Genomic DNA, 12,624 nt, shown 5'->3' on the forward strand with positions numbered 1-12,624 from the left:
AAAGCAACAATAAGGGATTCTCCTGGAGGTTTTCCTGATAAATTGTGTTTTGAACACCAAAATCAAATCACGTCATGGAAAAGTTCAACCGGGCGTTTGCAGAAGATTTTAAGAAATTCCTGCAAGGCGATTTTAAAATATCTTGTTCATAAGTATAAGATGGACAACCCGAATAAATAAAGCCTCCAAAGCCGGTATGACAATTTGTATGATGTGCTATTCAGTTATAAATGCGTTATTACACAACTGTAGTCTTTCAAATCCAGCTGGAGCTCTTTCTAATCGACTCCCCTGACTTCAGCGGTCCCCCTCCCCCCCCCCCGTGTGTCCCCTGAGAGTCTTTCTGAGAGATGGAGGGATCCGTGAGCAGGAGGAGGCAGCAGGTTGATCCCGGGCTGGAGACGTATCGACAGAGAACCTGACGAACAGCACGCCGCCTCCACACGGGCTAATTAATTAAACGCACTGCGAGTAATCACAGCTCCCGACTTACCTACAGGATGCTGCCGACGCCGTGGCAACCAAGTTGTTTTCTCCCTCCCTCTCTCCCTCTCTTTCTCTATATGTCACTCGACCTCTCTCCCCCCCTGCCTCTCTCTGTGCGGGACCCGGGGCAGAGAGTGCAGCCACGTCGGAGTCGTGGTGTTAAGGCGATACAGCTCATGTTAGGTACGTTAGCGTGGTGTGACTGACGGAGACGCCGCACCAGTGTATCAACACCATCTCAGGCTGGTAAGACTGTGATGGAGTACTCGAGCGTGAACGCGTAGCATCAGGTGTATTTATAGTGATGTACAGACGCAGCACGGCTCCACTCCCACAGAACCAGGACTTGGACAGCGTTGTGTGATCAGTGGAAATTAGATCTCGAATTTGAGTTCAGGGAAAAACTGCTGAAATGGTTTCAGATAACAAACCCAGTTTTAATCTTGACAAAGGTCTTTGAATAATGTTTTAGCAGAAAATTCTTAAATAGTTCTTGGACATGCTTAGAATTTTTTTTATCTCATCCTGAAGGTAAATAAAACATTTAATACAAAATTTGATTATATTAAAATACAATTGTCAAAGAAACTAAATCTCTAAAATAAAATCAGCTCAGTAGTTTTTGTGTGATCTTGAAGACAAACGGACAAAAATCGATGAAGTAAGATTATCAATACCAGGAGTAAACGTCCCTTAACGTATATCATCAGTTTATATATTGATCAGATCACATAACACCAGGTGGAGCGTTAATCATCAAGTACGATGCATTTGTACGATTGGTTTTAAAGGATGTAGATATAAATCTAATTCTCTGCAAAACAATGAAACCTTTTGGTTGTAATTATTAATAATAACTTTAAGAACACTGCATGTGTAGATCTACATAAACAGTAGATCAGCTTTGTGATAGAGATGCACTGGATTTTTGTCAACAGATTTTCTCAAGGGGCAAAAGTGACACTAAAATTTCCTTTAATTTCCACTTCTAAGTCGTTTCCAACAGGAAAACGTCGACACGTTCTTTGTGAAAAAAGACAAACCTCTAACAAACACATGAAAGTTGTGCAGCTCAAGAAAGAGTTGGAGAAAGTTGATCCAAACTTTTCTTTTTTTGGGGGGGGGGGGAGACCTTGTTCCTCTCTCCACTGAAGCAATCTGTTTTGACCCGCTCCGGTTTGAGTGGCACCGTTGAAACAGCACCTACAGGGAGGACCCCCTGCTAGCTCTCTGCACAGAAATTTAGGAGAAGCCAAAAAGAGGAAAAATCAATGGAGCTCCTCTTGATGTCTCTTCAAGAAGCTGTAAGCAGAAGACCAAAAGAATTCTTCACGATCCCTGCAGACTCGCCTCCCGCCTCCACTACGAGCCGGAGAGTGGGGATGATGGATGTATCTGAGAGGCGGCGTCTTGATTTTTCTAACAAACAGGACAATAGCTGCAAACAAGAGAGCAAACGCGAGGGAAGGTTGTCTCCCCTTTGGTTTGGGCTCTATTCTCTGAGATCTGTACAAGTGCAGCTGCAGCTTTGCAACAGTAAACAGTGATTTCAAGCAACTGGGAGTGGATCCAGCATCGTGTTGTTCTGCAGTGATGCTGCGCTGCAAAGCTTCAAGCTGCAAAGCTTCAAGCTGCAAAGCTTCGAGCTGCAAAGACGCCCAAACGCTGCCTTAAGGAGGAAATCAACATTAAAAATATGTGATATATTAATATATTGATATGTAAAACAAAAACCTTCACTTATTATGTTCGTTTATAATCACAAAACGCTTGAAATCATTCATTTGAGCAAGTGCTTTATGAGATATGATCCTTTAAAAAACTAAATGCGGATAATCACGACCTCCATGTTGGAAATCTGTGATTTGCACATTTTAATAAAATAATAACAACGCAAGTGGATTTTTAAGAGATTACTGAAAGTTTTATATACGTTTGTTAAAAAGTATTCGATTATCACTCTGTTGTTGGTTTGGTTTTAATTACAAAATTTCATTTAAAATCCTGGAGTAGTTTGGTTCCTCTCTCGGATTAAATGAACAAACTTTGCCACTCGAGCTTGTTTACAGCGTTTGAATTGAAAATCCTCCAGTGAGGAGATGACACCTCGTTTCAGGTCGAGAGGTTGTGGCTCAAGTCGAGCTCAAGAGTTTAGTTTTCAACACCTGTAAATACATTTTAATGTGATTTTGGGAAAATGTGAAATCTGCTGTTTCTTGATAGACGATAACAGAACCTGGTCCGGATCTTTCTACTGCATCAAATGATCTTCTTCATGAGCAGATTGAGTTTCTCCAGATGTCAGAGTTACAGATGTTTGAATTGAAAATCCTCCACTGAGGAGATGTTACCTCGTTTCAGGTCGAGAGGTTAAGCTCAAGTCGAGCTCAAGAGTTTCAACATCTGCAAATACATTTTAATGAGATTACGGAAAATTCTCAGTCTTCACTCTTGAAATCTAATGTTTCTTAGCACATGATAGACAATAACAGAGCCTGGTCCGGATCTACCAACTGCATCACATGAGCTTCTTCATCAGCAGATTGAGTTTCTCCAGATGTCAGAGTTACAGATGTTTGAATCCCAATCTTTCCTGAAAAATGGATGTTCACGTTTGTTCTGGAGAGAAACTCCATCGAGTGTGAGCGAAAGCCTGAGAACAGATACTAAGGGACTGTTTTACAGGATTCTCAGTATCAAAGTGAGAATAATATTAACCTTTAAAACATCTGGAGCTTGGTTGTGTAATGTTAAAAAACCAAACCATGAAACCTGAACGTTAGAGGACGAGTCAGCGACACCAACACACGTCTTCCAGCCTTGACCTCCTCGCGGCAGTGGGACGTCTTCATCTCTCTCTCTCTCCCTCTCTCTCTCCCCCTAGCTGGCCTCAAATAATTACCAATGTAAAAATCTGGCACCCAAATTAATACAGGACATGTGTAATGTCCTCTCATAGCTCAAAGTTTGGTCCAATTATGAGTGGGCCCCAGCGGTTTGATGTGCCTTTCACCACAGGGGAGAGTAATGGCTCTGACAGGAGGGCCGGGGTCGTTAGGGCGACTGACTGCATTATGGTAGTGGAGCGTGCTCAGTGATTAGTTCTGTCTCTCACCCTGGGCCCTGATTGAGATCATTACACTTCACGTCACTTCCACATCCTCCCAAAGGGATGGCGCCATCAATTCTCCGTCCGAAACGGGACCGTGGCAGATGCTGAGGTTAGGACCGCCCCCTTTTTTTTGAGAGAATCACTTGATCTGTGGGATTTGAATCAACTAGAAATTTAGGTTTTTACTGTAAATATTTCAGTTTGTCAGCGAGGATTTGAGTCTGGTGTCAGAGGAGTGAGACACAGATTGAAACTTGACTTTGGATTCAAGCCTTGGCCGTGACCCCCCCCCCCCCTGCTGCTGCTGATCTTTCTCTTTCTTCAACGGCGTCATTACAGAAACAATCTGCTGCACATCTGCATAATCTCTGAGGTAATTATTAGCTTGACTTGTCGCATAATCTTTATTGTAATTTTTTTTTTTTTTTTACAGAATTCGATGCCAACAAAATATTATATCACACTTAAATCCATAGAGAGCTCAAAGTCTCAGTAATCCTCCACAAACAACTTCATTTGTCCTCATCACGCCGGCTGGGCGCTAATCCCTCACACAGCAAACAGGGGATGGAACGACTTTATCAGACACACACGACAAAGAGGTTTTATCTTTATACAAAAACACAAGTTTGGTTCAGCAGCAAGGAAACAACTGGTCACTTTAAAGGAAGGGTCAAAACCTGAAGGTCTGCGGTTCAAACACTGCATAGCCGTTTTCTTTTTATACTCATTAATGTTATTTTTCCATGAGGCCCAATGATTGTGCTGCAGATTTGCTTCCTCAATATAAAGTCTAGTTTGAGTTTTAAATACACCAGTGAAGTGTCTGTTCTAAACCTGCCAGTTGGGAATCGGCCGTTTCTTGGCCTGTGTTGGTTGAAACTGTAAAAGTTCAGTGAAGCTCGACTTGTCACAACATAATTGAACGTGTAATACGTCCCAATTTCACCATAATCGACACTGCACTTCCTTGAGCCTGGAACAATCCACGTGTAAAGTATGAAAATGTTTAGAAGAACGGTTCTTGAGATATAAGAGACACATACAGACAGTTTGCACCGCTCACAAAAACTCCACAGCACTCCTAGTGGTGAAAAACCCTCTTTGGGATACCTGGATTTATAACAATTCTACTGTGAATAACTACACTAATTTTTCGCCCTTATTAAGTTTGGGAGAGGTTCAGCCAAAGGTCAAGGTGAATAAAAAGATCCTCAGAAAAACACATTTTATAAGATCTATCTCTAGTCAATTTAAAGTTTAAATTTTTTGTAACATCATTAAAGATTGCAGGCTGGGAATCTATCAGAATCTATATTCCCACACTGTATACATGAATTGTAAGTTTTTTTAAATTTTTTACATTTCCCTACAGTCATAAGTATTGTATGTTTACTTATTATTACCTATAATATTATAATACTAATACTGATTATATGTTTGACTGCCCTCTTGCTGCTGTAACATTTCCTCGATGTGGGACTAAGATGATCGGATCCTATCTGATCTGATCTGGACCCGATCACAACAAATGCACTTAATCCTCTAGATCCTCTTTCAACATGTTGTTTGAATTAAAACCTGAAGTAACTGGTACTTAGTGATTACTTTGACATGAACACTTGTATCTTCAGTGACTCCACGTCCTCCCGCACACATCTCCACAGACTGATCCGCACCATTGTTCTACTCCATCACAATGTTAACTAGCTCTGTCCTCTAATATCCTCCAGCGTCGTCATTAGGGGGCCGGGGGGGCCGGGGGGGCCGGGGGGGCTGGACGTGTTATTCAACTAACATTTGTGAGGCCATGCATCACTTACGTCGCCGCCACAGTCCGTACGACTCTCACGGCAACAGAGTGGCTCCCTCCTCTGCCACCTGCAAATGTCAATTACCATATTTCCCCCCTGACATTTATCAGTAATGGCCAACATGAGCTATGTAAAATCAGTGTCATTACGCTGGAGACGGACGGGAGCGGCGCCGACGGCCGCCACGCACAACAAGTCTCGTTTATTGATCAGACGCTTGAGGCTTGAGCACATCTCAATAAAGGCCTAACCAGGATGTGATCACAACAAATAAATGGAGTCATTACCTCCTAACTGCAGCTGCTACGCACCGTTTTATTCTGTTTTTTTTAATTCCACCTTAAACAACAGACGCAGGAATTATTTACAGAGAGAATTTGATTTTCAGAGTCGTTCTTCTGTTTTGTGTTTTCAGCAGCTTACACAAAACAGCAGCTTTGATTCTCTGTCACTGAATCAACTTCACTCTGGTGTGAAGGGTTTGAAGAGGCGTCATTTTCCTTCACTGCTACTGGGAAACCACAGTGTTGTGTAGTTCCCATTGTGTTCAGAGCAGTGTGGGTATCATAGTACTAATTATAATGTTTATATATCTGATACCAGCCTGTTTTATACAACTCAGAGGTTTTAAATAAATCTGGATTTAGATTTGATCCAGTGAGAAATGACAAAACAGTGAGAATGAGTTGTATGAAATAGAAATTAAAGAAATAAATATCATAAAAAGACATTATTGTACCGTCTGTATTTACAAATAATGTAATCCCATCTGTTAAAAATAAGTCTATGCTAGTACTTGAGTTTAATTTGGCTTTTTGATGAAATTAACCTTATAATGTTTATCTTTGTTATGTTTTCCTGACGTTTTCCTTATATAGTTGTCAAATATTTTTTTGCGTTTTCCTTTACATTTTTTCGTCCAATCATTGTTTTAAGCTTTGATCTGTGAGGCACTTTGGGCAACATTTTAGAATCAACTGAAACAAAGTTATTATAAATTCAACTTGAGTTTTTCAGTTTTGTCTTTTAAGAAATATTGTTCAGGAGCAGAAAGTGAAACGTTTTTCTTCTACTTTGGAATTTGTCACATTCAAAGTGAGGATCAGCAGAATCTGAGGAGAGTTTGAAGAAGTTTTTGTTTCACAACATGACAAAATACTGTCAATTTCTTGTGTGGAGGCAAAACGACATCAAATCAAACATCTTCAGGAATACAAATATGTTATGAACTGTCATTTACGTTGACTCGTCTCTTTCCTGCACGTTGGCATTTGTTAAAAGCCTCGACTGGAGAAAGTGATGTTAAGAGCTCAGAGGTTTAACGCTGAAACCATCTGAAGTCGATCCAGGTAGAAATGACAAAATGATTTGTATGAAATAAAAGAATTTAAAGAAATGCTATTAAGATATACTCCAGCTGTATCATTTTGTTCCACGACTTTAAGTCATTAATAATCTTTGGGCTTTTAATTCCCACTTTATATTGACATTTACTAGTAAAAAACCTGGTGTATTTTATCTGGTGAATTTTTGTGAATTTAAAACACAATATCAGAAGTACAAATCTTTTACTGTACGCAAACAAATGTACACTATTGTACGGTATGTATATAGAAATTATATAATCCCAACTATTTAAAACAAGTCCTGGTACTTATTTTCAATTAATAATTTAATTAATTATATACTGTTTTTAGGCCAATTGTTGTTTTAAATGTCGTACTGTGAGGCACTTAGTGGGACCTCCTAGTATCAACTGCGACAAAGCTAAGTTATTATAAATTCATCTTGAGTTTTTCAGTTTTATCTTTTAAATTCATGAAAAAATATTGTTCAGCAGCAGAAAGTGAAATGTTTTTCTTCTACTTTGGAATTGGTAACATTCAAAGTGAAAATCAGCAGAATCTCAGCTCCACTGAGGTGAGTTTGAATACGTGTTTTTGTTTCACAACCTGACAAAATGCTGTCAATTGCTTTTGTGGAGTCAAAACGACATTAAATCAGACATCTTCAGGAAAAAAAAGTTATAAACTGTCATAAACGTTGAGTCGTCTTTTTCTGCAAGTTAGCATTTGCTAAAGGCCTCGACTAGAGAGAGTGGTGTTAAGACCCCGACTCTCTCTACGTTAATCCCCCCACTGCTCATTCCCTCCCTCTCTGCTCCGTGCACACAGACCTGATCCACACGTGGGACTCACCACTCCGATGGAGAAGTAGTTGTTGATAATGCTGTAAGGCACCAGGTCCCCTCGCTCCTCTTTGTCCGTGGGCGTCACGTCGATCTTCCAGCGGTCGAGTCTCATCTCTGTGCTGTTCTCGATGTCTCGCAGGATCTTCAGGAGGCTCTCACCCTCGTATCCTCCAGAAGAAGAGACAACACGGCAGGTTGGACATTTAGATGAGGACAGAATGTGGCTGAAGCCTTCAAGTGGCAATAATCAAGAACTCTGATTCAATTAAATTATTTTTTAAATTGGTATTGGTCTTTGTTGAGATAAGACATTACTTTTTTACTTTAAAGACCTTTTCCTTTGGATTATCAACTCCTTTAAATCTAAAATGTGCTCTAGATGTGGTTCTTATAATGAATGAGTCCTACTGTCTGATTTAAAAATAGGTTTTAGTTTCCATGATGGTTTGATTCTCCTATAGATTAGAATAACATTTACAATTTCTGACATGAAAATCATTATATTTAGAGAATAAATACAAATACTGGCCCTTCAATCTCCTGAGGTTGTGCAGCAAATGATTTAGTTTTGATATCTTTGAATCTTAAACCCCTTAGTGGTTCAGTTCAGTGCACTGCGGAAAATATGAATTGACTTATTCAGTAAGCAATTTTGATAATGATGTACTGATGTGTTTTTAAGAAAAACTGGTTGTAATATCTCAAATTTAAAGATTTGCCACTTTTCTATTTTCGAGAAGTCTATTTCTTTGGGTTTGATGATTAACGTAGAAAATCCTGACTAGATAATCTAGAGCAAACACTTCCTGAGCTTCCTTCATAGTGTTTCAATTACTGTTCTCCAGAGCAGATCAGAGGTACAGACCTATATATAACCATAAATGCGATGAGGTTAATTGAGGACAATGTGTTTTCACTGTAAAGCGTCTAGTTTCTGTCGGTACCTCCGCCCCAGCGCAGACATCTCGCCAGATCGTTGCCGGTGCCAAGAGGAAGTATACACACGGGGGGGTTCCTGTCCAGGTTGGCCTTATCTGGAGCAGAGGGACAAATATCACGACACCAGGACAAACAAAGCCAGAAAGAACAAAGTCACTGCAAAGACTCGCCAAGGAAACATCAAATCCATTTTGCGGCTCCACTTAGAAACACGACAAGTCAATATGAGCGTCCAGTCGCACACAGTCTATTTCAAGAGACACATTTTGCCTGATGGTTATTACCTCTCTTGTTCTGATTGATAAAAAATTGAGGCAATTTATGAGAACCCAAACAAGTAACACGTCTTCAAGACCAGAGAGGACGCTGGGTGATTTTTTTATTTTTTTTCCTCCTTCCCTCAAATGACGGCTAATATGTTGTTTTCCAACTCACGTAATCGTCCCATTTTACCTCCCCTGAACACGCAGGCTCGCACGTAATGAAAGTGTTTATACACAAACCATAAAGTACGCTTTACCATTTCAGGCTGAACAACAAGAGTGCAGTCGGCTTTGAAATATAATAAAAAACAAACAATTTCTTACAAAAACAAAAAGGAAATAGGGTGTTTAACTTGGACCATGTTGTACATTATCAGAATCTGGGGGCCAGGTGGGATACATGGACTGTGGCACAGTGGGAGGTTTGGGAGTTTTTTTTGTAAAATAACTCAAACAGCACAAATCTTGGGATATATGTTCTGTACCGATGAAGTCCAGGATCCAGCCGACGGTGCCGTCCCCCCCGCAGGCCAGGACCCGGAAATCAGGAACGTCTCTGAAGAAGTTCAACCTGGAACAAAACACACAGAGGCTGGGTTTTACTGTACTTTCTACTTTTTGAGCAGTATTTTTACTTCTCCGCTGCTCTGGTGAACATATTTAATTAGATTAGATAAGATTTAACTATACTGTCATTGCACAGTACAAGTACTTATACAACGAAATGCAGTTTAGCATCTAACCGAAGTGCAAAAAAAGCAGTAAAAGTGCAGAGTGTGTGCATATTTAAAGTGGAATATGTAAATAAATAAGATATGTTCAGTAAGAAATAGATATGGAATATGAACAGTATTAGGAGGTATGTTATGATAAAAGTACGATGAATACACTATGAGCAAGATAAATATATAAATACGAATACACTATAGGTGGGATAATACAGTAGGAAAACAATAACAGTCGAGTGCAAATATTCAAATGTATCCACTAGACTAGACTAGATTTAATGTTTAACTCTTTAACTTTAAATAAAAATGAGTTTGTTTCTATAGAACAAAGCAGGACAACACAGAGATATAATTACATATGTAAAAAACGTTAAGTGTTTTCTATAAACATATGTTTAAAGGACTAAAAACACGAATCAACATGTCTGTAAATGTGTAATTTGCTACTGCATTGATGTTTTTGAATCATTATAATAATAAAATAATACAACTAATGTGTTGAAAGAAAGAAATAAAGATTCAAGACACAACCAGAACATGAGGGTTAGGATGAACTTAGATTAAGTTAAATCTCTGGAAGCTAAAATAAGTAAACTAACTCCTTTAAACTCACTGTTGTCACATTATTACTTCAATACTCTATATATCAATACTCTATATATCAATACTTCATTATTAGTAAAGTATGTATAATTAATGTTTAACTCTTACATTTCAAAAAGAGATAAGTTCCTTTCTATAGCACTTACATGGGAAACTAAACACAGAACAAAGCAGGACATAGTACATATAATAACACATTTTTCCTATAAACATGTTTCAAGGAGAAAACCATGAATCAACATATCTGTAAATGTGTAATTTGCAACTGCAGCGATGTTTTTGAATCACTACGATGAAAAAATAATAAAGATATTGTGTTAAAAAGAAAGAAAGAAAGATTCAAGACACAACCAGAACATGAGGGTTAGGATGAACTTAGATTAAGTTAAATCTCTGGAAGCTAAAATAAGTAAACTAACTCCTTTAAACTCACTGTTGTCACATTATTACTTCAATACTCTATATATTAATACTTCATTATTAGTAAAGTATGTTATTATCATCATTGTCTGGAGCCTCCACTGCCTTTTCATGTCAGATCCCTCGAGCTACGTTTACTTTTCTTCTCATTCAGAGACAGTTGCTCCGGTGAATCACGTTTAATTAAAACCTTTCAGTCTATTTGTTGTTCACAGACGCAGAAAACAGATCACCAGCAGATTTTAAAAAACCCCCGTGAAACATCCACAAGTCGCTCTAGTCCCACAAAGTAACACATGTGTCATCGACCATCACTCATCCAGGGGCCGTGCTGCCTGTGGGAGAGTTAATCAGATCACCACGGGCAATGTCCAGTCCAACTTCTTCCGTTCCTTCACAATAACAAAGCGCTAACTGAATGAGCCGGCCTCCGAGCCTCGTATGGCGGCTAAATGATTCGCTCAATTACTCTCCGACTGGAACCGCAAACCACGTTAGCCTCAGAACAGACAGCCGCGGACATGAAAGGCAACTTTGGGGATATTTAAATACCAAGAAACAAACACTTCATTTGCCGTAATTGCGTTAGCGATTAGCGGCGTCCGACGGTGACCGTTCACCTCGCTCTTCACTAAATATTAACAAGGTTACAGCCGGGTGAGGTCAGGGGGAGGAGCTCTGCGTTTCAGAGGTCACAGGGAGGAGCTCTGGGTTCCAGCAGGTGATGTTTCCGGCCACGTGCACGGACGCCGTAAACAAAACAGAGGTCACAAGGTCATTCCCCCAAAAAAACTTGGAGCTCGTGGAGGTTCTGTCAGTTCCCTGCGTGTGCGGCTGTGTATTTATTTGTTTATAAAAGGCAGAAAGATTCTGTTCCTCAGGTCTAATCAAAGCCAAACAACGAGGCAGCACGGCGGCGAGGCATTCCTGTGCATCCCGCCGCCGCTGGACGCCAAACGGCAAAGTGAAGGAGCCTTATGCATGTAAATGATCCATTCATCTGCTTAATCACAGATGTGAACCATAGGAAACCAGGCGGAGAGCTGCTCGTCTGTATGCGTGGTCACATGGCGTACAGCAGGAGGTTCACCCCTCGTCTGCGGCGGCGGCGCCTCCTTCACGCCGGCGCTCGGCCGCGGCTGCAGGATTGGTTACCAGGGAACTCACCTCATTTGTGTGTGTGTGGAGGTTGAGGGAACGGAGAGGAGGCTTTAATACCGACGGCCTCCTCTCCTGCATGAGAAGCTGCTTGTTACACTGAGCTGAAAACAGCCGCGTGTTTGTAAACACATCATTAGTCAGGATGGTTCTTTAAATATAAGGAAGAATCGAGACCGTCTGTCTTCTTTACTTCTTTTGTTCCCTTGTTCCTTCTTTCTTTCCTTTCCTACCCTTTATCCTTCCTTCCTTCCTCCTTTGTAAAGTCTTGTTTTTGCAGTGCATGGATACAAAATGAAAACCTAAAACTAAAACTCAGTGCACTTGGAACGTGTCTAGGTTTATTGAGAAAATATTTTATTTGAAATTAAACATTTACGTTTGTAAATAAAATAGCAAATACACATTAGGGGCGAGTATTTATCTTAAAAATGCTCTGAACAGCATTAAACAGACTTAAGGTTTTACCCTAAAGCTTCCATATTGTTTATTCTTTCGAAAAAAATATATTTTTTTCCCATGGAAACGTGTTATTTGGATTTTTTACTTTAATATTTCACCTAAATTCAAAGTTTTACCTTCAGTAGGTTGTTAAAAATGGTAAATATGTAAAACACTTCTGTACAGTGAGCTCCTCACCCCGGCATGGGTCCGTTCTTGGCCAGGTTGTAAACTTGTCTCGGGTTCAGAAGATACTGGAACTTTCTGTAAATCCTTCAGGAGAGAAGAAGCAACGAGATCAACATTAGAAAAACATCAGAAAAAAATACACAACAACAACAAAAGCACGTGACTGACAAAACGTGGATTCAGTGTGAGAAGTGTCAGCGACAGGCGGCGTCCAATCAGAGCAGGACGCACGCCGCGGTGGACCGGGCAGCGGGGGGGGGGGGGTGGGGGACATCGCCAA

General features: G+C 40.1%; 1 protein-coding gene across 5 annotated transcripts in view; it reads right to left on the reverse strand.

Annotated features, from left to right (window-relative positions):
- Positions 1-12,624, reverse strand: part of dgkb (diacylglycerol kinase, beta) — a 56,542-nt gene that overhangs the window by 20,924 nt on the left and 22,994 nt on the right. For all 5 annotated transcript variants that reach the window (XM_061081362.1, XM_061081359.1, XM_061081363.1 and 2 more), the window contains 4 exons: positions 12,354-12,428; positions 9,291-9,376; positions 8,548-8,637; positions 7,611-7,771 (listed from right to left, as the gene is read on the reverse strand). In XM_061081362.1, the coding sequence (XP_060937345.1) occupies positions 7,611-7,771; positions 8,548-8,637; positions 9,291-9,376; positions 12,354-12,428 (412 nt within the window). The remainder of the gene's footprint in view (positions 1-7,610; positions 7,772-8,547; positions 8,638-9,290; positions 9,377-12,353; positions 12,429-12,624) is intronic.

The sequence above is a fragment of the Limanda limanda genome, chromosome 11 (assembly GCF_963576545.1).
Source record: "Limanda limanda chromosome 11, fLimLim1.1, whole genome shotgun sequence".
Taxonomy (NCBI): domain Eukaryota; kingdom Metazoa; phylum Chordata; class Actinopteri; order Pleuronectiformes; family Pleuronectidae; genus Limanda; species Limanda limanda.